Below are 24814 nucleotides of genomic sequence, written 5' to 3'. Positions count from 1 at the left end.
AGATATGGAGTGATTTCAAATGTCAACAGAAATTGTATTTCATTTCCATAATTTTGTATTAGGATATTGAATTAAAAAAAAAAAAAGGTGCATTATGCAGAAATCGCTACCGCCATTTCCTGGCTGCTCAAATTTGACTAGTTCGCTTAATTTCAGTTTATGTGACAAAACATGCAAGTATAGTGTAGATAATCATTGTAGCATCTAAAATCGCTGTGAAACTTTTCCATAACCCAAAATATTGTATTTTCAGCTGTTTGAAGGTGATGTACAAAAAACGAAATTTAAAAAAAACATAACTTAACAGGAAGTATAGAGCACATAGAACAGATCTACTGCATCTTAGACTTGCTTTCATTGAGAATGACAGATCTATAACTCACATTTCTGTGTGAATTTGGTCGTGTCGCCCAAAAAGTTACAATATTGCAACAACAACAAAAAATGTGTAATGCACGAATTTAATCCTTGAATTCATAAACTGAACTTGTATTTCATGATTTGAGACTGAATTGAATGAATAATATTCAGTTTCAGTATGGTAGATATTGCATTCATTGTCCGTGTATCAAGTTTACAAACTATCATTTCAAGTTTATCAAAGTTTCATATATTCAACTTATCAGACGTATTCTGATTCAGTTTTAAAATGTAGTTCTCTAAATTCAGATTCAAAACCAGAGATTTTTTTTTGGGGGTACTTTGCCAGCCAGGCAAGGTAGAGGAGAACAGATAGAATCAAACTCTCTCTGTGGTAAACAGAAGCTTCTGGCGGTTTCTGAAGCCAATGTGGCATGTTGAATTTGGCTTCCTATGAATTTGGCTCTTGCTCTTGAACCGTTTTGTCTATAAGCCAGTGTTTCCTCCAAGACGGGGGGGGGCCTCTAAAAATCAGCCACTTCAAAAGGGCCGACCGTGCCCCCCCGCCACGCCCCCCTGCCCCGCCCCCCCAAGCCCCTTTTTGATCCAGAACAACCCTGCACACACCCACCCCTTGGGCTGGCATCTCATCAAAGCTCGCTGTATTCATGACATCCTCCTCTTTAAAATCCCATTCCATTTGCACTGTGAGCGGATTTAGGTGGTGAAGCCAGTTCTCCTAATGTGAGAAGTCGAGGCCCCATTAGAGCAGAACACTCAACATAAACAAACATGACACACTCACACTTCCATTCCCCACAAATATCCCACCTGACACACACACACACTTCCATTCCCCACCAGACAGACTATTTTTTTACATTTTAGTCATTTTAGCAGACGCTCTTATCCAGAGCGACTTACAGGAGCAATTAGGGTTAAGTGCCCTTGCTCAAGGGCACGTCGACAGATTTTTCACCTAGTCGGCTCGGGGATTAGAACCAGCGACCTTTCGGTTACTGGCACAACGCTCTTACCCACTAAGCTACCTGCCGCCCACTAAACCAGTCTAATTCTATTTCAGCAGGCCAACACACATTGAGGATTTTATACGTTTAACTCCACCTCTGTTTTTCCCACCAATTACAAGTTGATTTAGATGTATTCTTTTATAAAACGCTTGTTCTATTCAACTGAAAAAGCCATGACCAGAACACATAGAGTAAGTGGAACTATAAACTATAATAATGACGTGTGTTAAATACATTTTACATTTTAGTCATATTAGCAGACCCCTCTTATCCAGAGCGACTTACAGTTTAGTGAGTGCATACATTTTCTACCATACTGGCCCCCCGTGGGGAATCGAACCCACAACCCTGGCGTTGCAAGCACCATGCTCTACCCACTGAGCTACACGGGGGGCTATACACATACAACAACAGGTCCCACTTCCTGTCTAGCTTTACCAATGGACTGGATGGAGGCTCAGTCACTCAAGCCCAGTGTCATATCAATTATTCATTCTGAAAGGTCATTACTGAACACAGTCAAAGATCATCCACAAGTTATTAGTCAACCAAAAGAACTTCAAGATGGATACGGGGGACTAGACCTGTCCCCCGGGACTAAGGCCGGACAAACGTTGTGGTTGCATCCCAATCCCCGGCTCTGGTCAAAAAGTAGCGCACTATATAGGGAATAGGGTGCTATTTGGGGTCATAAGCTGTGTAAAAAGTATTTCAGAAACAACAAGGTCTCCCACTCTTTGCCATGGGTTTGTTGACGCACGATATATACAATTCAGAGCATGTAAGGAGTCTGACCTATTCCAAAAGGTGTTGAGGTGGTAAAGGGCAATGAGGAATCACCCCCCCCCCCACCCCACCCACACTTTCAATTGGAAAATAAATGGCCAGAACACCTGGAAACAAATTTGTACACAGCAATGGACTCATTTTCACTTCACGGTTATCAGTACATTCCTTTTAATTCAAACTTAACATACTGTATCTTTCAATTACTGACTGACTGTCCACGACGACCGTCCGCCATAACAGCCCAACTAAAATCAGGTGTCGGGGAGTCGTGGAGAACAAGCAATGAAGAATTAGGGAGAGCAGAGAGGGAGAGAGGAAGAGAGAGAGACGGAGAGAGAAAGAGTGGGAAGAGAAACAGAAAGAGGGTGAGAGAGGGTGGGGGTGAAGAGAGAGAAAGAGCTAGAAAGAGAGAGAGTGAACGAACAAACGAACAAGAAAGAATTAACTTAGCTAGCGCGACCATGAAGGTCAGTGAGAACGAGACGTATGAATGGCGGCAAACCGAACAGATTTAGTCCGCCGGGCCCAGCCAGCCCCCCTTGTAATTCTAACCCATTAAAATCAAATCTGTCAGCGTCCCAAATGGCACCCTATTCCCTATATAGTGCACTACTTTTTGACCAGGGCCCCATAGCACTATATAGGGAATAGGGTGCCATTTCAGATGCAGCCTCTGTGTTGCCTGCAACTCCATCAAGGTGGAGGCCCCTAATCACGTCAACTCCAGTCCATTAGGCTCCATCAAGGTGGAGGCCCCTAATCACGTCAACTCCAGTCCATTAGGCTCCATCAAGGTGGAGGCCCCTAATCACGTCAACTCCAGTCCATTAGGCTCCATCAAGGTGGAGGCCCCTAATCACGCCAACTCCAGTCCATTAGGCTCCATCAAGGTGGAGGCCCCTAATCACGTCAACTCCAGTCCATTAGGCTCCATCAAGGTGGAGGCCCCTAATCACGTCAACTCCAGTCCATTAGGCTCCATCAAGGTGGAGGCCCCTAATCATGTCAATTCCAGTCCATTAGGCTCCATCAAGGTGGGAGGCCCCTAATCACGCCAACTCCAGTCCATTAGGCTCCATCAAGGTGGGAGGCCCCTAATCACGTCAACTCCAGTCCATTAGGCTCCATCAAGGTGGAGGCCCCTAATCACGTCAACTCCAGTCCATTAGGCTCCATCAAGGTGGAGGCCCCTAATCACGTCAACTCCAGTCCATTAGGCTCCATCAAGGTGGAGGCCCCTAATCACGTCAACTCCAGTCCATTAGGCTCCATCAAGGTGGAGGCCCCTAATCACGCCAATTCCAGTCCATTAGGCTCCATCAAGGTGGAGGCCCCTAATCACGTCAATTCCAGTCCATTAGGCTCCATCAAGGTGGAGGCCCCTAATCACGTCAATTCCAGTCCATTAGGCTCCATCAAGGTGGAGGCCCCTAATCACGTCAACTCCAGTCCATTAGGCTCCATCGAGCAGCGCCGGCCACCAGGTGGATGGTTGTCTTAACCTTGCAGGTCTGTAGAGTGGACCTGAGTGACGGGACAGGGCTGCCATCCAACACAGGACGCTGACGCCGTGGTTTGCATCCCAAATGGCCTCCTATTTATTCCATGGGGGCTCTGGGTAAAAGTAGTGCACTATATAGGGAGTAAGGGTGCCATTTTTCTCTAAGCAGTTACGTGAAAGGAGAGAGGTAGATGGACTGGACGGCAGTGATACTCTCTTCAAAAGACAACTGTGATTGCGGAATCAAAGAGTAATGAGGTCGTGTGTCACGACTGGAATTGATAAGCCATTTTTGAGGGCGACGTGGTTGAGATCAATGACGTATATAAACCCTGGTTTGCTGATGCTATGTATTGGCCATTGAGATAAAAGACTGACTGGAATATGAAGCCAGAAACACAACAACATCATGCTAATCATTAATACAGGAAGAACACAGAACATCATGCTAATCATTAATACAGGAAGAACACAGAACAGAAACACAACAACATCCTAATCATTAATACAGGAAGAACACAGAACAGAAACACAACAACATCATGCTAATCATTAATACAGGAAGAACACAGAACATCATGCTAATCATTAATACAGGAAGAACACAGAACAGAAACACAACAACATCCTAATCATTAATACAGGAAGAACACAGAACAGAAACACAACAACATCATGCTAATCATTAATACAGGAAGAACACAGAACATCATGCTAATCATTAATACAGGAAGAACACAGAACAGAAACACAACAACATCCTAATCATTAATACAGGAAGAACACAGAACAGAAACACAACAACATCCTAATCATTAATACAGAAAGAACACAGAACAGAAACACAACAACATCCTAATCATTAATACAGGAAGAACACAGAACAGAAACACAACATCCTAATCATTAATACAGGAAGAACACAGAACAGAAACACAACATCCTAATCATTAATACAGGAAGAACACAGAACAGAAACACAACAACATAACATCTTATCCATCATCTCACCAACGCCCCTCCTCCTCCTCCTCCGTGCAGCGGCTGTGCATCTCCTCCGGAATGTAATATTAGTGGGATAAGGTGATCAGGACCTCTGGCCTCTGTCCAATTCCTGTCCCCCGCCCCGGTTGTTTTTTAGGAGGGGGGGGGGGGATTACCAGGGCCCTCACGATACGATATTATGCCGATACTAAGGTGGCGATTCTATATGCGATTCCATACTGTGATTTTATTGCGATTCGATGTTCTAAGCATATTGCTCACCATATGTCTGCTGCAGAGGGACAAGAGAGAGCCACGAGAAAACAAGTTATGATCAGTCTTGGAAATAAAAGTGCTGAAAACAAATTGGCTACCTATTTAAAAAGAAGATGGAGAACAAGCTCCCGAGTGGCGCAGTGGTCTAAGGCACTGCATCTCAGGGCTTGAGGCGTCACTACAGACCCCCTGGTTCGAATCCAGGCTGTATCACAACTGGCCGTGATTGGGAGTCGCATAGGGCGGCGCACAATTGACCCAGTGTCGTCCGGGTTTGGCCGGTGTAGGCCGTCATTGTAAATAACTGACTTGCCTAGTTAAATAAAAGGTTAAGTAAATAATAACAAAAATTAAGGAAAAATACTGGAGTTTTGGTGCGGGTACAGCCAATTAGTGCAAAAATAATATTGCGATATTGTCAAAACGATACATCGTCCCGATATGTAACTGTATACATGTTTCTCCCCCAACACTAGCGTGAGGAGCAGAGAGGCAGGATATCGGTCTGTCTGTCTGTGAGGAGGGGAAATGACTGGGCTGACAGCAAGGATGCTGCCCAAACGCCACCCTATTCCCTATATAGTGCACTACCCTGGGTGGGGGCTCTGGGCAAAGGTAGTGCACTATATAGGGAATAGGGTGGCATGTGGGACACAGCCAGAGAGGGGAAATGACTGGGCTGACAGCTAGTCCCTACGGGCTCCAGCTAGGTCAGGGGCTGGACGGGGAGCCAGAGGCAGGACCCTGGTCTGAATAGCAATCACTGAGGCAGGGGGCCAGCTAGCAGCCAGGGTGTGTCCCAAACACTATTACCTATAGTGAGACCCTATGGGCCCCGGTCAAAAGCAGTGCACTACGAAGGGAATGGGGCATCTATTAGGATGTAGTCACAGCCAGCCAGGCAGGTGGATTCCCGTCCTGCCACACCAAAATGATCAAGGTAGGATATGAAATGCAAAGACACCTAGTATTATCATCCTTGTGGTTTAACACAGACGCATCCTTGTTGGGCCATCCGAGGTAGAGGGGAAATACACTAGATTTGATACGCTGTGTTTGAAATCAAACCAGCCGTCCTCTTCAAGGTGTGGTTATGGGTCTACTACAGACAACATCCCACGTTCCTTACTGGGTTTCAGTCCCCCTGGCTCCTCCACTCTCCAACCCCAGTCTTTTCAAAAATCAGCAAAAAATAGTTAGTGTACGGTGAAAAAACTAAAATCATTCTGACTGTGCTGTTTGCTGCTGCTACCTAACCTGTTGTTGTGTTGTGTTCTGTCGTTGCCGTGGAAACAGGAAAGAAAAAGTTCTTTCAGCGGCGGCAGGTGGCGTGGCGTGGCGTGGTTTCCATGGTGCCAGTCATGAACGCCGGCTCCTCACACACGTCCGCCTCACAGTGAAGTGAAGTGGAGGCCAGGGCTACTGCCGTCTACTCCACTCGTCACAGAGGCTGCATCCCATTCCTTATGGGCCTGGGTCAAAACAAGTGCACTATATAGGGGACAGGGTGACATTTGGAACACAAACACAGTCAGCTAAAGCCACCTACCACTGCAGCAAACCAACAAGCGCTGTGCACAATTTCTATTTTGTGTCAGAAGGACTCCACACTACCCAAAATACTGGACCGTGTCAAACGGAGGACCGTGTCAAAACGGAGGACCGTGTCAAACAGAGGACCGCGTCAAACAGAGGGGATACAAAATCAGAAATAACTGTGAACTAGCATATCAAGAGGATCAATGATACTGCTTTAGAAAGCAACTCACAACACAAGTCAAAAACACAGAAAAAAAATTAAAAAAAGAGTTGATCTGACAGCTACTTTTATTTAAAAACACATATATAATAAATAAAGGCAAACGGCGTACTACTGGAAGGAGAAAACCCTGTGCACAGCAGCACATCCAGCCCCCTGGGACTCACCCTCCACCTCTGATATAACCTCTCCTGAAGCTTTTTCATTGTTTCATATGTTTGGGAAATGTTCGACGTTTTTCATTAAAAAGGGAGGGAACGGTCTTCAGTGTTAACTGCACCGTTAGTGGAGTGGGACATGTTGACATAATGCCAGGGCCACTACTGGCAGATCCTATAATTGCCTCTCTAGAAATGGTTCTGTTCAATAGGCACGCGGCTGCAGCACTGCCTACCCAATCAGGAAGAGAGACTGGGGTCACATGTCCCAACTGGCACCCTATTCCATTTGTAGTGCACTACTTTTGATCAGAGCACGATGGGGGAATAGGGTGGTATAAAAGGGAATAGTGTGACATTTGGGACGCACTCCGGGTTCCATTTCCAACCCTCACCTCTAAGTGACCAGATACGTGGTGTTCCAGTCGATCTGCTTTATCATATGGACTGGATTTCATGCTCTGTTTCACACTAGTGTTCAGTTTGAATTTCACCATTCCAGTTTCAAAACATTCCTCTCTCTCTCTCTCTCTCTCTCTGTCCTGTCTGTCTTTCACACTTGAACTTGATCTCAATGGAAAGCAAACACCTTTCCATCCAATCAATCATCTACTGTAACAGAGTACTCAGCCAAGCCGTTTAACAGACCTGACTAAAATACAATTTATAAGTCAATCTCAACGGGAACAGTAGGGCAGGTAAACCCCAAGAGAGTCCAGATGTTTGCTCTCTATAGATGTTACCAGCCCTGCCATTAACTGACCCCTCCTATAGTCTCTATAGATGTTACCAGCCCTGCCATTAACTGACCCCCCTATAGTCTCTATAGATGTTACCAGCCCTGCCATTAACTGACCCCCCTATAGTCTCTATAGATGTTACCAGCCCTGCCATTAACTGACCCCTCCTATAGTCTCTATAGATGTTACCAGCCCTGCCATTAACTGACCCTCCTATAGTCTCTATAGATGTTACCAGCCCTGCCATTAACTGACCCCTCCTATAGTCTCTATAGATGTTACCAGCCCTGCCATTAACTGACCCCCTATAGTCTCTATAGATGTTACCAGCCCTGCCATTAACTGACCCCTCCTATAGTCTCTATAGATGTTACCAGCCCTGCCATTAACTGACCCCCCTATAGTCTCTATAGATGTTACCAGCCCTGCCATTAACTGACCCCCCTATAGTCTCTATAGATGTTACCAGCCCTGCCATTAACTGACCCCCCTATAGTCTCTATAGATGTTACCAGCCCTGCCATTAACTGACCCCCCTATAGTCTCTATAGATGTTACCAGCCCTGCCATTAACTGACCCCCCTATAGTCTCTATAGATGTTACCAGCCCTGCCATTAACTGACCCCCCTATAGTCTCTATAGATGTTACCAGCCCTGCCATTAACTGACCCCCCTATAGTCTCTATAGATGTTACCAGCCCTGCCATTAACTGACCCCCCTATAGTCTCTATAGATGTTACCAGCCCTGCCATTAACTGACCCCCTATAGTCTCTATAGATGTTACCAGCCCTGCCATTAACTGACCCCCCTATAGTCTCTATAGATGTTACCAGCCCTGCCATTAACTGACCCCCCTATAGTCTCTATAGATGTTACCAGCCCTGCCATTAACTGACCCCCTATAGTCTCTACAGATGTTACCAGCCCTGCCATTAACTGACCCCTCCTATAGTCTCTATAGATGTTACCAGCCCTGCCATTAACTGACCCCCCTAGTCTCTATAGATGTTACCAGCCCTGCCATTAACTGACCCCTCCTATAGTCTCTATAGATGTTACCAGCCCTGCCATTAACTGACCCCCTATAGTCTCTATAGATGTTACCAGCCCTGCCATTAACTGACCCCCTATAGTCTCTATAGATGTTACCAGCCCTGCCATTAACTGACCCCCCTATAGTCTCTATAGATGTTACCAGCCCTGCCATTAACTGACCCCCTATAGTCTCTATAGATGTTACCAGCCCTGCCATTAACTGACCCCCCTATAGTCTCTATAGATGTTACCAGCCCTGCCATTAACTGACCCCCATATAGTCTCTATAGATGTTACCAGCCCTGCCATTAACTGACCCCCATATAGTCTCTATAGATGTTACCAGCCCTGCCATTAACTGACCCCTCCTATAGTCTCTCTCCTCTCCTGCCAACTACTAATCAACTGTATGTTTCTGGTTCTTGGTTGTAGTTTCCATGTGTACTGTCTGCAGTAGATCCATTTTGTCATTGATTTTCTCCCCATTTAGTCAAGTGGTAAGACGTGAGGATCTGTTTTTTAGCACACCCATAGTGCTCTGATCAGAAGTAGTGTTCTATATAGGGACCCATAGTGCTCTGATCAAAAGTAGTGTTCTATATAGGGACCCATAGTGCTCTGATCAAAAGTAGTGTTCTATATAGGGACCCATAGTGCTCTGATCAGAAGTAGTGTTCTATATAGGGATCCATAGTGCTCTGATCAAAAGTAGTGTTCTATATAGGGACCCATAGTGCTCTGATCAAAAGTAGTGTTCTATATAGGGACCCATAGTGCTCTGATCAGAAGTAGTGTTCTATATAGGGACCCATAGTGCTCTAATCAAAAGTAGTGTTCTATATAGGGACCCATAGTGCTCTGATCAGAAGTAGTGTTCTATATAGGGACCCATAGTGCTCTGATCAAAAGTAGTGTTCTATATAGGGACCCATAGTGCTCTGATCAGAAGTAGTGTTCTATATAGGGACCCATAGTGCTCTGATCAAAAGTAGTGTTCTATATAGGGACCCATAGTGCTCTGATCAAAAGTAGTGTTCTATATAGGGACCCATAGTGCTCTGATCAAAAGTAGTGTTCTATATAGGGACCCATAGTGCTCTGATCAAAAGTAGTGTTCTATATAGGGACCCATAGTGCTCTGATCAAAAGTAGTGTTCTATATAGGGACCCATAGTGCTCTGATCAAAAGTAGTGTTCTATATAGGGACCCATAGTGCTCTGATCAAAAGTAGTGTTCTATATAGGGACCCATAGTGCTCTGATCAAAAGTAGTGTTCTATATAGGGACCCATAGTGATCTGATCAGAAGTAGTGTTCTATATAGGGACCCATAGTGCTCTGATCAGAAGTAGTGTTCTATATAGGGACCCATAGTGCTCTGATCAAAAGTAGTGTTCTATATAGGGACCCATAGTGCTCTGATCAGAAGTAGTGTTCTATATAGGGACCCATAGTGCTCTGATCAGAAGTAGTGTTCTATATAGGGACCCATAGTGCTCTGATCAAAAGTAGTGTTCTATATAGGGACCCATAGTGCTCTGATCAGAAGTAAAGTGTTCTATATAGGGACCCATAGTGCTCTGATCAAAAGTAGTGTTCTATATAGGGACCCATAGTGCTCTGATCAAAAGTAGTGTTCTATATAGGGACCCATAGTGCTCTGATCAGAAGTAGTGTTCTATATAGGGACCCATAGTGCTCTGATCAAAAGTAGTGTTCTATATAGGGACCCATAGTGCTCTGATCAAAAGTAGTGTTCTATATAGGGACCCATAGTGCTCTGATCAAAAGTAGTGTTCTATATAAAGGGACCCATAGTGCTCTGATCAGAAGTAGTGTTCTATATAGGGACCCATAGTGCTCTGATCAAAAGTAGTGTTCTATATAGGGACCCATAGTGCTCTGATCAAAAGTAGTGTTCTATATAGGGACCCATAGTGCTCTGATCAAAAGTAGTGTTCTATATAGGCACCCATAGTGCTCTGATCAGAAGTAGTGTTCTATATAGGGACCCATAGTGCTCTGATCAAAAGCAGTGGCATTTGGGACCCATCCTCTGTTAATCATAGCAGTTTACTTTCCCTCAGTCTACTTGATTTAATGTTGTTCTGATTTCAGGGCGAACTAGTGGTTAATTGACCTAGCGGTTGTCTCCAGATCAAAGTATGAAAAGGGCCCGTTGCGTCTACATTGATAAAGTTTGATCATAAAGTTAATGGTCCCCTCCCCCATGTCAAACACTTGGATTCAGGAGGCTGGTCCCCTCCCCCATGTCAAACACTTGGATTCAGGAGGCTGGTCCCCTCCCCCATGTCAAACACTTGGATTCAGGAGGCTGGTCCTCCCCATGTCAAACACTTGGATTCAGGAGGCTGGTCCCTCCCCCATGTCAAACACTTGGATTCAGGAGGCTGGTCCCCTCCCCCATGTCAAACACTTGGATTCAGGAGGCTGGTCCCTCCCCCATGTCAAACACTTGGATTCAGGAGGCTGGTCCCCTCCCCCATGTCAAACACTTGGATTCAGGAGGCTGGTCCCCTCCCCCATGTCAAACACTTGGATTCAGGAGGCTGGTCCCCTCCCCCCATGTCAAACACTTGGATTCAGGAGGCTGGTCCCCTCCCCCCATGTCAAACACTTGGATTCAGGAGGCTGGTCCCCCCCCCCCATGTCAAACACTTGGATTCAGGAGGCTGGTCCCCTCCCCCATGTCAAACACTTGGATTCAGGAGGCTGGTCCCCCCCCCCATGTCAAACACTTGGATTCAGGAGGCTGGTCCCCCCCCCCATGTCAAACACTTGGATTCAGGAGGCTGGTCCCCTCCCCCATGTCAAACACTTGGATTCAGGAGGCTGGTCCCCTCCCCCCATGTCAAACACTTGGATTCAGGAGGCTGGTCCCCTCCCCCATGTCAAACACTTGGATTCAGGAGGCTGGTCCCTCCCCCCCATGTCAAACACTTGGATTCAGGAGGCTGGTCCCCTCCCCCATGTCAAACACTTGGATTCAGGAGGCTGGTCCCCTCCCCCATGTCAAACACTTGGATTCAGGAGGCTGGTCCCTCCCCCATGTCAAACACTTGGATTCAGGAGGCTGGTCCCCTCCCCCATGTCAAACACTTGGATTCAGGAGGCTGGTCCCCTCCCCCCATGTCAAACACTTGGATTCAGGAGGCTGGTCCCCTCCCCCATGTCAAACACTTGGATTCAGGAGGCTGGTCCCCTCCCCCATGTCAAACACTTGGATTCAGGAGGCTGGTCCCCTCCCCATGTCAAACACTTGGATTCAGGGAGGCTGGTCCCCTCCCCCATGTCAAACACTTGGATTCAGGAGGCTGGTCCCCTCCCCCATGTCAAACACTTGGATTCAGGAGGCTGGTCCCCTCCCCCATGTCAAACACTTGGATTCAGGAGGAAGCGATTATTAAGGGGATAGGGTGACATCAGCCTAACTCTCATTTTAATACACCAATGTTAACATGATATTCTCTTACCTAATTTAAACAAGGCTATTCCATTGCACAGCCACAGGCCTCTACTAGCAAGCTCCACTGCTGTGGTTACTGCCTTTTGTAAGATTGTGTTCCATGATATAATATAACCAGTTGATATTACAGATTGTGTTCCATGATATAATATAACCTGTTGATATTACAGATTGTGTTCCATTATATAATATAACCAGTTGATATTACAGATTGTGTTCCACTATATAACATAACCAGGTGATATTACAGATTGTGTTCCATGATATAATATAACCTGTTGATATTACAGATTGTGTTCCATGATATAATATAACCTGTTGATATTACAGATTGTGTTCCATTATATAATATAACCAGTTGATATTACAGATTGTGTTCCATTATATAATATAACCAGTTGATATTACAGATTGTGTTCCATTATATAATATAACCAGTTGATATTACAGATTGTGTTCCATTATATAATATAACCAGTTGATATTACAGATTGTGTTCCATTATATAATATAACCAGTTGATATTACAGATTGTGTTCCACTATATAACATAACCAGTTGATATTACAGATTGTGTTCCATGATATAATATAACCAGTTGATATTACAGATTGTGTTCCATGATATAATATAACCAGTTGATATTACAGATTGTGTTCCACTATATAATATAACCTGTTGATATTACAGATTGTGTTCCACTATATAACATAACCAGGTGATATTACAGATTGTGTTCTATGATATAATATAACCAGTTGATATTACAGATTGTGTTCCACTATATAATATAACCAGTTGATATTACAGATTGTGTTCCATGATATATAACCAGTTGATATTACAGATTGTGTTCCATGATATAATATAACCAGTTGATATTACAGATTGTGTTCCATGATATAATATAACCAGTTGATATTACAGATTGTGTTCCACTATATAATATAACCTGTTGATATTACAGATTGTGTTCCATGATATAATATAACCAGTTGATATTACAGATTGTGTTCCATGATATAATATAACCAGTTGATATTACAGATTGTGTTCCACTATATAATATAACCTGTTGATATTACAGATTGTGTTCCACTATATAATATAACCAGTTGATATTACAGATTGTGTTCCACTATATAACATAACCAGTTGATATTACAGATTGTGTTCCATGATATAACATAACCAGTTGATATTACAGATTGTGTTCCACTATATAATATAACCAGTTGATATTACAGATTGTGTTCCACTATATAACATAACCAGTTGATATTACAGATTGTGTTCCATGATATAATATAACCAGGTGATATTACAGATTGTGTTCCATGATATAACATAACCAGGTGATATTACAGATTGTGTTCCATGATATAACATAACCAGTTGATATTACAGATTGTGTTCCATGATATAACATAACCAGGTGATATTACAGATTGTGTTCCACTATATAACATAACCAGTTGATATTACAGATTGTGTTCCATGATATAACATAACCAGTTGATATTACAGATTGTGTTCCATGATATAACATAACCAGGTGATATTACAGATTGTGTTCCATGATATAACATAACCAGTTGATATTACAGATTGTGTTCCATGATATAACATAACCAGTTGATATTACAGATTGTGTTCCACTATATAACATAACCAGGTGATATTACAGATTGTGTTCCATGATATAACATAACCAGGTGATATTACAGATTGTGTTCCACTATATAACATAACCAGTTGATATTACAGATTGTGTTCCATGATATAACATAACCAGTTGATATTACAGATTGTGTTCCATGATATAACATAACCAGGTGATATTACAGATTGTGTTCCATGATATAACATAACCAGTTGATATTACAGATTGTGTTCCACTATATAACATAACCAGGTGATATTACAGATTGTGTTCCACTATATAACATAACCAGTTGATAATACAGATTCAATAAATTAATCTTAAATGGCAATTGGGGCAATTTAGCAATTAGGATTTCTTATGTGTAATGGTTATGATAAATTAGGCAATGTTGCATATAGATAAATGTGCACATATTTTTTTCACAGTACTCATGAAAGAACTGAAACGGTCACAACATTTCTAATGCCCATCCCTAGAATATGGAGCTATTTGGGAGGCAGCCAGAGAGAGAGAGGCTCAGACCACACACTGTTACCCACAGCCAGCCAGTGACCTGGAGGTCTGGCTCTAGTCCAGCAGGCTAAATGTGGGACCAATCCCACTAATGACATTACCACAGTCAGTCAGTCACAGCAAGCAGCAACACTAGACTACAGGGAGGGACGGCAAAACCAGACACTAGTCTATGGCAGGGGGTAACTAGGTAACAGTGCTGTTAAAATAACCAGACACTAGTCTATGGCAGGTGGTAACTAGGTAACAGTGCTGTTAAAATAACCAGACACTAGTCTATGGCAGGTGGTAACTAGGTAACAGTGCTGTTAAAATAACCAGACACTAGTCTATGGCAGGTGGTAACTAGGTAACAGTGCTGTTAATATAACGAGTGGTGAGAATAAACAAGTCGGGTGGTGCAGAACTGCAATTAGAAGGCCGTGCACACAGCACACTGCTGCACTCCAAATACGTTCTGACTCACTATAACCTTTCTGGAACATTCTCATGGAAAGAGAGAACAAGGGAGTAGAAAGAGATACAGGCTACTGCCAACAAGTTAGTCCACACTACAGATTCCTCTAGCGTGATAGAAACATGGCGACGCCCCAGTTGACATTCCCCCTTGTTCTGTTTGTTTATTCCCTCCAACATTTTTTCACAGCGATGCCTGGCCTGAGAGAAAACCCCACCCCCCAACTGAACACACGCCCCCGCATCCCAAATGACACCCTATTTCCTACATAGTGCACGTCATAGGGAACAGCAGACCCATTCAAACAAACAGTCCATTATCACTATCTGTTGAGCTAATTTCCTGTTCCAGACTCCCTGGGTCAATCCCTCCCGCCAAATCTCTGAAACCCTGAGAAAAAATGTATAATACATTTTACCGCCCAGATTGAGCTAAACGTGTGTGTGACAGTATCAAGCCACTTTCCAGATTGTAACAGGACCTAGGGACCTCGGGAGAAGACACTCATAATGATTAAAACTTTCATCTAGGGCAGCAGTGTAATAGGCGTTGTCAGCAATTCCATTTGAAAAAGGTCACATAACCTCTGGTTGATGGAGGGAGTCCAGAATTTGCGTCCAAATGGCACCCTATTTCCATAGGGGCTCTGGTCAACAGTAGTGCACTATGTAGGGAATAGGGTGCCATTTGGGACTATGGCCTTATTTCCAACTTCTGCAGTCGGTTGCTTAAGCCTGCCCATTTGCATTGGATTTGAATTAAAAAGTCTGACAGAGAGAGAGAGAGAGGAGTTTCTCCATTAGTTTTGTGTCACTCATCAAATGTAATTAACATTTGTCTGCTGTGACCTGCTGCCTAAACGGGGGACAAGCTAATTTTTGAAATGAAAAAAGTTATTGTAAAAAGTTCCTAAGACAAGCGTCAATGCTTCTCTTTGAATATTGACACAGGTTGACAAATGTCAAAAAGTGTTAAAATAATCATGGCTGCAGAATAAACTCAACGTTGTTACGTAAAACAAATAAAAGCTGAAACAATGAAAAAGGAGTGTGGAAGTTGGAACCAGAGAATTAGAATCATCCTTAGACTTGTTGTAATTCTGTGTGTGGAACATCTCTGAGAGTAGGCTGCTGCCTGGTAGGATCAGACTCACAACATGGAGGCCCAAATGGCACCTTATTCAGCACACTACCTTTTAACCAGGGCCCCATTTGGGACACAGCCTGTGTCTTGTCCAGTCAGCCCAAGGAGAGGTCAAATCTTGTTTGTTCACGTGGTGTGGAGAAAGACAGACCAGAGCAGACAGTAGTGTACGGAGGCAGTGGGATTACACCTGGCTACTTATCCCCTGGCTAATTTTACCTTCTGATTCAGCCCAGCTAGTCTGAGCAAAGCAAACGCAACCACCGTGTACCTGCCTTTGTCCTCTGATCTTGCATGCCTTTCTTAGTTGCTGAAATCCATACTTTTTAATAAAACGTTATTCAAAATATAAAAACCGACTGTTTCCTCATTGGTGTTGCTCTAAGATGGCAACTCAGTTTGAATGTGCATGTGCCAATTCAAATCTCAACAAGGAAACAGTCGGTGGTTGTATTTGATTCACGTTTTATTAAAAAGTATGGATTTCAGCAAAAGGCGTCATTCTCTGACGTCTCGTTGGACATCGAGGCTTGGTGGATTAGGCAGAACATGCCAGGAGAGGTAGACTCACGCAGCTTGACCGATAGATTCATTTGTATTTTGAAAATAATGCCCAAAGGATTTCACCCCAAATACGGTATAAATGTGTGAACTGTGTAAGAGTTATAATGTAGTGTCAACCCACTAACAGAGAGGGGGGGGAGTTAGAAACGGTTGAGACAAACATTCAGGAAGGAAGGAGACTTAGAAACTATTTAAACATTCTATCCTGTGGAAATGTACAGACCGCCTAAAGGTGGGCGGAGCAAAGTTCCTTTGTGTGAAGTCACATATAAAAGCTGTACATGTGTTTTTTGGCGGCAGAGCTCTCCATGATTAAATTACACAGATCATTCTTGCTGGTTGTGGACCTTGAATCGTTCATGATTAAAACCAGAGCATTACAACCTCTGGGAATTATTCAAGCTGGAGTTTAATTAGAGATAGAAATTCTCGTGACATTGACCCAAATTGACTGATTGAAAGAAGGAAGAAAGCCTATCTCGTGTTGCCGTCATTTGAAGATGTTTTTTCTCCCCCCAACTCGTGTAAAATTAGCGAATGTAAGATATGCAGGTTAGACCGAATGTACAAAAGCCACCGCAGCCTTATAAATGTAAAAAGGTTTGGACACTGTGGCAAGTGTTTGCAGAAGAAACAAATATGTAGTTGTTGAAGAATCTGAGGAAGCACTGTACTGTAATTATAATGAAATTCACGCTTCTGAGTTCCCTGAGTGCGCTGTTAGGGTAAAATAAGTTGCAGTAGCCTGAGAGTGATGCCCCCACAGCCTGAAGTGAACGTCCTTCATCAGAGACCATATAACAGCGAACAAGGTAGACTTTGTTGTGTTCATTGGACAAGTGATAAATTGCACTGGATAAACTAATACAAAATCTAAGAAACTAGAAATCATTGTGAAGGTTGCTAAATTATTTTTTGGGATCTTCAGGACTTCGTGGCCGAAACGCTACAGGGAATAGTGAAGAGGTCCCCCCTCCCAGGCTCCTGGGGATGTGTAGGGATCGGAGTCGTCATTTGAATCCGATTGAAGGATTTGTTTTTGTTAGCCCGTCGCCTATTATTTCTGCGTTAAAGTTGATCCGTTTTAACCCCATCCAGTAGGTGGTGGCATGCACCTCTAAAGTTTGCTTGCGGACCACCATAATACCATAGAAGAAGAGACAGGTGGGTCCACCCTAATGTACCCCATGTCATGATGACACTCACCTGTCTCGATCAATGAGAGAAGATTTGAAATTGACAAGATGGCGGCGTACACATTGTTGGATTACTTCATGGAGCAAAATTTTTTTGATTTATTTTAATAACAGAGCATTTTCTAAATTCAAAACGCACCACTGCCACTGCCACTGAATATGGACATTTAAAAGATACATGTTTGGCCGAATCGAGAACGAAAATAGTAACGCCAATACCAGGTTAGTTGAAAAATCTATGGCAACGTTTTATATAGGCAAACCTGTAACGTCCAGTAATGGATACTAAAAATCTCAGGTGTACTATCAGTAGCCATGTTGACTGTTTTATATACTACAGACGACCATTAGACAAGAGAGACGAACGTCCCTTTCATTTGAAGAGAGGGAAGAGAGAGGCTTTGCAGCATTTGGCACAGAGCAAATCCTTGGAAAATGATTCATGTCAACATTTACATCATCAGTGCAGAAAGGATCATATCACCTCCACCTTCCCTGACACCCTGGAGGAGGGGGGATACTGAGACCCCACAATGGCCTCTACCTTACCTGACACCCTAGACCCCACTTCAATTTGCTTACCGCCCCAATAGATCCACAGACGATGCAATCGCCATCACACTGCACACTGCCCTATCCCATCTGGACAAGAGGAATACCTATGTAAGAATGCTGTTCATTGACTATAGCTCAGCATTCAACACCATAGTACCCTCCAAGCTCATCATTAAGCTCGGGGGCCCTGGGTCCCAAACCCCGCCCTGTGCAACTGGGTCCTGGACTTCCTGACGGGCCGCCCCCAGGTGGTGAAGGTAGGAAACAACATCTCCACTTCGCTGATCCTCAACACTGGGGCCCCACAAGGGTGCATGCTCAGCCCCCTCCTGTACTCCCCTGTTCACCCATCACTGCGTGGCCAAGCACGCCTCAACTCAATCATCAAGTTGGCAGACGACACAACAGTAGTAGGCCTGATTACCAACAATGACGAGACCGCCTACAGGGAGGAGGTGAGGGCTCTGGGAGTGTGGTGCCAGGAAAATGACCTCTCACTCAATGTCGACAAAACAAAGGAGCTGATCATGGACTTCAGGAAACAGCAGAGGGAGCACATTCCCTATCCACATCGACAGGACCGCTGTGGAACAGGTGGAAAGCTTCAAGTTCCTCTGCGTACTAGGAGTGGGCGATATACCGGTTTGATAGTAAAAACCGGTATTGTGCCGCGCCATGATATGGATTTAGCAATATCATGGATACCGCGATTTATTCAGAATTCATAAATTCGAATTTTGCATCAATATTTTTTTGTTCCAAATTTCAACTGAGTGATAGTACTAAGTAGCTACATCTTTTTTTTTTTTTTATCCAACCTTTCTTGGTTCTTACGAATAAAAGAATGTATGTTAATATGTTGACCTATTTTTATGAGCGCACGTCGCATGCACTTGTTGCACGCATGTAGTGCTAGCAACAAAGAAGTGTGCAGGCAGCTGCAGTTAGGAGGCAGGTTAACTATTGGGGAAAACTTTACAATCCAGGATGAGCGAAAAACACAGAAATTGATGTTGCTCAAGAGCAGGAGGATAAATTGGTTAAGAAGAAAGGGGGCACCTCTGTTGTTTGGAACTGGTTTGGCTTTAAAATCTCCGACCCCGACCAAAACACTACCCTATGCAAGTTGTGTCGTCGTGTTGTCTTAGCAAAAGGTGGAAACACGACCAACCTGTTCAATCACTTAAAAACATACATGTCCGTGAGTATGAACAATGCACCAGAATGCGTGAGACAGTAAGCCCAGGAGCTCGCCCGAAGACAAGCCAGACTCGCACTCAACAATCAATTATATCATCATTTGCTGCCGGTACTTGCTATGAGAAGACGAGCAAAAATGGATAGACATCACAGCTGCGATTACAAATCACATAGCGAAGGACATGGTACCCGATTCAAACTGTGGAGAAAGAGGGTTCAGAAAGTTGATTCAAACTCTGGACCCAAGATATGAGATCCCGAGCCGCAAATATTTTAGCCAAAAATGCCTGCCACAGCTTTACACAGAATGCTGGGACAGAGTTTACAGTGAGATAAATAACATTCCATTCTTCTCCACTACTGCCGATCTATGGTCAAGTCGTACCACAGAACCTTATATAAGCCTCACAATCCATTACATAGACGGTGACTGGAAACTGAAAAGTAAGTGCCTACAGACGTCTTATTTCCCAGACGACCACACCGGGGAAATAATTGCAGGTGGGCTGAGGGACATACTGTCGTCCTGGGGATTAAAAGAGTCGCGTCAAGTTTGTATGACGACCGACAGCGGATCGAACATGATCAAGGCATTGCAGCTGAACAAGTGGGCAAACCTTGGATGTTTCGGACACAGGCTGCACAATGCTATTGGTAAGTTTCAGGACTGTAGCCTAGGCCTACCCTGTATGATGCTTATTATTAAGAAAAAATACAGCTCACATCAGCCATGTACCGTAGGCTAAATCTAAGCACATCAGATTTGTAAAATGTGTAACAGTTGAATGTAAATGCCGTAAATCCTCAAACAAAGATTAAAAGTTATATTGTATTGTGATTTCTATATAAAAATGCATTATTATTAATTATTATTGTATTGTGATTCGATTATTTTTCACCCTATTATTTTGATTTCTTATTCCCAATTTCCAGAGAGGAGTGTCCAAAACGCTCCCGGGCCACAGGGTGTGCGATTTCCCGGGCCACAGGGGGTTTGCAAAAGGTGGTTAGCACGTTCTCATACAGCTGGAAAAAGCAGAAGGCCCTGATGACAGCACAGAATGAACTAAGCCTGCCCCTGCACAAGCTCATCACAGAATCTCCGACAAGGTGGGGATCTCTGTCTGAAAATGATGGAAAGAGTCCTGGAGCAGGAAAAGGCCATTACACAGGTCCTGGCAGGGGACAAAAGACACGGCACCTTGTACCTACCTGGCAAGACATCCAGGTCTTGGAATCAGTCACAGCAGCACTGAAGCCACTCCAGGACTTTACAGATGCCCTGTCAGGAGAAGCGTATGTGAGCGTGTCCTATTTGAAGCCTGTCATCAATCTGTTAAATGCAGAGGTTCTAAATCTGAGCAAGGACGATACAGAACTGACCAAAGAGATCAAGATCAAGGTTCTTGATTACTTGAATAACAAGTACACTGACCCTGCAACAGATGAGCTGCTCTCCATGGCTACCTTTCTAGATCCAAGGTTCAAGACCAGGTACATGTCCGCTGAGAAACTGGAGGACATTAAGGTATTTATTCATTTGTTCTTGTTTTATTGCTTCAAATGTAAAGCACTTTGGGCTGCATTTTATGTATGAAAGGTGCTATACAAATAAAGTTTAATTATTTTCATTTTTTAAGGTGAGAGCTGCCTCAGAGACCGAAGCCCTCCTGGTGGAGAACACAGCCCTGGGAAAATCGTCTCTTGCAGAGGATCACACTGACAGGGAGAAAGAAGCTTCCACTGCTCATCAATCAGGCAAGAAGCCCAAGAAGAGCCTTGGGAGCTTCTTTAAGCAGACCAGCAGTGCACCTGCCTCATGTTCAGAGAGGCAGATCATTGAGCAAGAGCTGAATAGCTACATTCTGGCAACGGCAGCAGACAGCGAGTCTGATCCTTTGGAGTGGTGGCGATTTCACGGATCTAATTTTCCACGTGTGAGTTGTCTGGCAAAGAAATACTTATGCATCCCTGCCACAAGTGCCCCCTCTGAGAGGGCATTCAGCACTGGGGGCAATGTGGTGACATGTCACAGGGCAGCACTAAAGCCAGAAACAGTCAACATGCTGGTATTCCTGTACGGAACTTGTGAAGAAAGTTCTAGTGAAGATTTGTTGATATTGTTGATAATTGATGGTTGAGGCTTGAAAGGTTTAGTTTCAAACGGTTAGTTTTTACATATCTACGGACCGTAGCCAAAACAAACACACGTATTTGAATTTGTAATTACCTTATTTTCTTTATCTCCTGTTATTTTTTTATTTAATTTTACTTAATATCTAATTTATATATATATATATATATATATATATATATAGGCCTACCTACCTCATGTTTACGGAATGCATGTTTGCACAATACAAATAAAAACTTTTCAGGTCCATACGGTCCAATGCCTCACTCTTTCTGGTTATATAAGGTTCAAATACATATTTTTCCTTAACTAATATAATTTAACCAAGAAGGGATATTAAAATGTGATTCATATTTTTTTACGTCATATATCGTGATATCATATCGATATCGTCTGGACAGTGGAAAATATCGTGATATGAATTTTAGCTCATATCGCCCACCCCTACTGCGTACACATCACTGATGATCTGAAATGGTCCACCCACACAGACAGTGTGGTGAAGAAGGCACAACAGCGCCTCTTCAACCTCAGGAGGCTGAAGAAATTTGGCTTGGCACCTAAAACCCTCACAAACTTTTACAGATGCACAATTGAGAGCATCCTGTCGGGCCCCTGTATCACCGCCTGGTACGGCAACTGCACCGCCCGCAACCACAGGGCTCTCCAGAGGGTGGTGCGGTCTGCCCAACGCATCACCAGGGGCAAAGTACCTGCCCTGCAGGACACCTACAGCACCCAATGTCACAGGAAGGCCACAAATATAATCAAGGACATCAACCACCCGAGCCACTGCCTGTTCACCCCGCTATCATCCAGAAGGCGAGGTCAGTACAGGTGCATCAAAGCTGGGAACGAGAGGAATGAAAAACAGCTTCTATCTCAAGGCCATCAGACTGTTAAATATCCATCACAAGGCGGCTTCCACCCGGTTATGTAACCCTGCACCTTAGAGGCTGCTGCCCTATATACATAGACTTGGACTCACTGGCCACTTTAATAATGGAACACTAGTCTCTCTAATAATGTTTACATATTGCTTTACTCATCTCATATGTATATACTGTATTCTATTCTACTGTATTTTAGTCTATTCCACTCCGACATTGCTCATCCTAATATTTATAATATTTATATATTCCTTAATTCCATTATTTTACTTTTTGGTTGTGAATTGTTAGATATACTGCACTGTTGGAGCTAGAAACACAAGCATTTCGCTACACCCACAATAACATCTGATAAACATGTGTTATGTGGCAAATAAATTTTGATTTGAAACAGGGATTTTGCACAATGTGAGTGCAGACAGCACAGATTGACTCTCATAAAACAATTATCAGTACATGGCATTGAACTGGAATGTCAGTTAAGCAGGTTTATGGAACAAGTATTTAACTACCTAGCCTGAATCGTGGCATCGTGTAGGGTGGTCAATGTGCAGTGTCAAATGTCACCTTAGCTAGCCCTGAGAGCTACAATACAGGGCGAGTGGTGTGCCACTTGAGGTAAACTGTGTCGAGTCAGTGACACTTTCAGTGATTGAGTTTTAGAAAGGCCTACTTACAAATTTTGGTTTACGTTCTCCATCCTCGCATCCAGACGATCCCCCTAGTCCGGCGTTGAATCCTTTCTTTCGCTGTTTGTCTCGTCCACCGGACTGAAGATTATTCCACTGGTTCTCCATGATAACTAGGGTAGCAAGCTAGCTGGGCTACTCACCGTAACTACTGTACCCGACCTTGCAAAAACGGCGAAACATGCAATACGGTTGGTTAACAAAAGCGATTCTTGGGAAACGTTACTTAAACCTGCCAATGCAATGTGAACGCGAGGACAAACGGGGACAAGAGACCCTTCAAAGATGCCAACGAGGTGGCTAATGAGCTAGCTAACTATCACAGGCGGATTTCCTTAATCCAATTTGTGGCTTTTCATGGAAGTTTGCCTTCCAAGACGTATAGAAAAGATCAACTACAGTTATCAGCACATTTCTCTTGAATAAAATTGTCGAAATATTTGCAAAAACGATGTTGACAAAAGTTAGTTAAGCTTTTCAGACAACCTTAAAGCGAGTTGACATTCTGACAGCTCAAACTTCTAACTGTATTATTTTTTTTCAGTCCAAAAAACCGCGCCACCGGAAGTTGTCAGTTTGACGTCATTTCATTCTAGCCAATTGTTTTCGCCGACAACAGAAACGCCTTTAATATTGAGGTAAACGATTGGCGGTTCGTCATGTCACTCATTCCATCCAAGAGACGAGCTTCCTGACAGAAAAAACGACGCGGGAAAAAGCTCCGGTTGATTATTAATCTACAACAGCTCTTTTGACTAAACTTTGACCGTTTTTAAAATTACCTTGTAGACTAAAACATTTTCCCCTGGTTGGTCCAACTCTTTCATGTGTCAAAGATACACAGACACTTGGCCAAATCTTACTGTGTGTAGTCTGTCGGAATCATCAACAAACCTCTCTTTGGATATTTTACAGTTATTTAGTGGTTTTTTGTAGCATTTTTCATGCTGCGGGCGGTCAGACAGACATACGACTTTGGGATGAAAATGTTTTTGTTGTCACTCAGATTATTTGGAAACTGTCGTCTTTCTGCTTTGTATGCGTTAGCCCAATTCTACCTATTGTATTTAAAAGCACATCTTTTGACTTTTTCGCACTCAGAATTCAACTTCAGTAGCCTACCTCTCCTCTCCTAGCCGGGCTTGCGAGTTCAAGTGCGCCTACGTGTGGTCTCATTGGAATAGAGTAGGCTGCCTGCACGGCGGAGAAACACGTGGCAGTTAACTTAAATATGAAATTAACTTAAATATGATTAGACTATAATTTACTCAAGTAAATTGGTCCTCTGTAGCTCAATTGGTAGAGCATTGTAACGCCAGGGTAGTGGGTTCGATCCCCGGGACCACCCCTACGTAAAAATGTATGCATACATGACTGTAAATCGCTTTGGATAAAAGCGTCTGCTAAATGGTTTATTATTATAAAGTGTCTGTAAATACATATTGATAATAGAAAGAAGTGGAGGGCGCTCAACCAACGTGAGTTGAGGCGCAATCAAAAAATGTAATCATCATTGAAAAGGCACCTTTTCCTTTTCAATAAGTATTTGATTACCCAGGCTATAAAAATAGCTCAAGAGAAAGTGCAAGTCTCTCCAACTCTGCTCTCTTCATACTACATCTAGCATATTGGCTGATATAGTCCAGTAATACAATTAGCCAAAAATAATGGGCCACGTGAAAAT

The 24814-nt window shown here is 43.4% G+C and overlaps 1 protein-coding gene across 1 annotated transcript in view; it reads right to left on the bottom strand.

Moving 5' to 3' along the window:
• LOC123487120 (protein diaphanous homolog 3-like) overlaps window positions 1–23263 on the bottom strand; it is a 69844-nt gene extending 46581 nt beyond the window's left edge. The window contains exon 1 of the mRNA XM_045218257.1: window positions 23119–23263. Within this exon, the coding sequence (XP_045074192.1) occupies window positions 23119–23238 (120 nt within the window). The 5' untranslated portion in view covers window positions 23239–23263. The remainder of the gene's footprint in view (window positions 1–23118) is intronic.
• Between the last annotated feature and the right edge of the window lie 1551 nt (window positions 23264–24814).

Source organism: Coregonus clupeaformis, unplaced genomic scaffold, assembly GCF_020615455.1.
Source record: "Coregonus clupeaformis isolate EN_2021a unplaced genomic scaffold, ASM2061545v1 scaf1470, whole genome shotgun sequence".
Lineage (NCBI taxonomy): Eukaryota > Metazoa > Chordata > Actinopteri > Salmoniformes > Salmonidae > Coregonus > Coregonus clupeaformis.
Note: the sequence above shows the minus strand (reverse complement) of the source record. Positions and strands in the feature narration are given on the sequence as shown.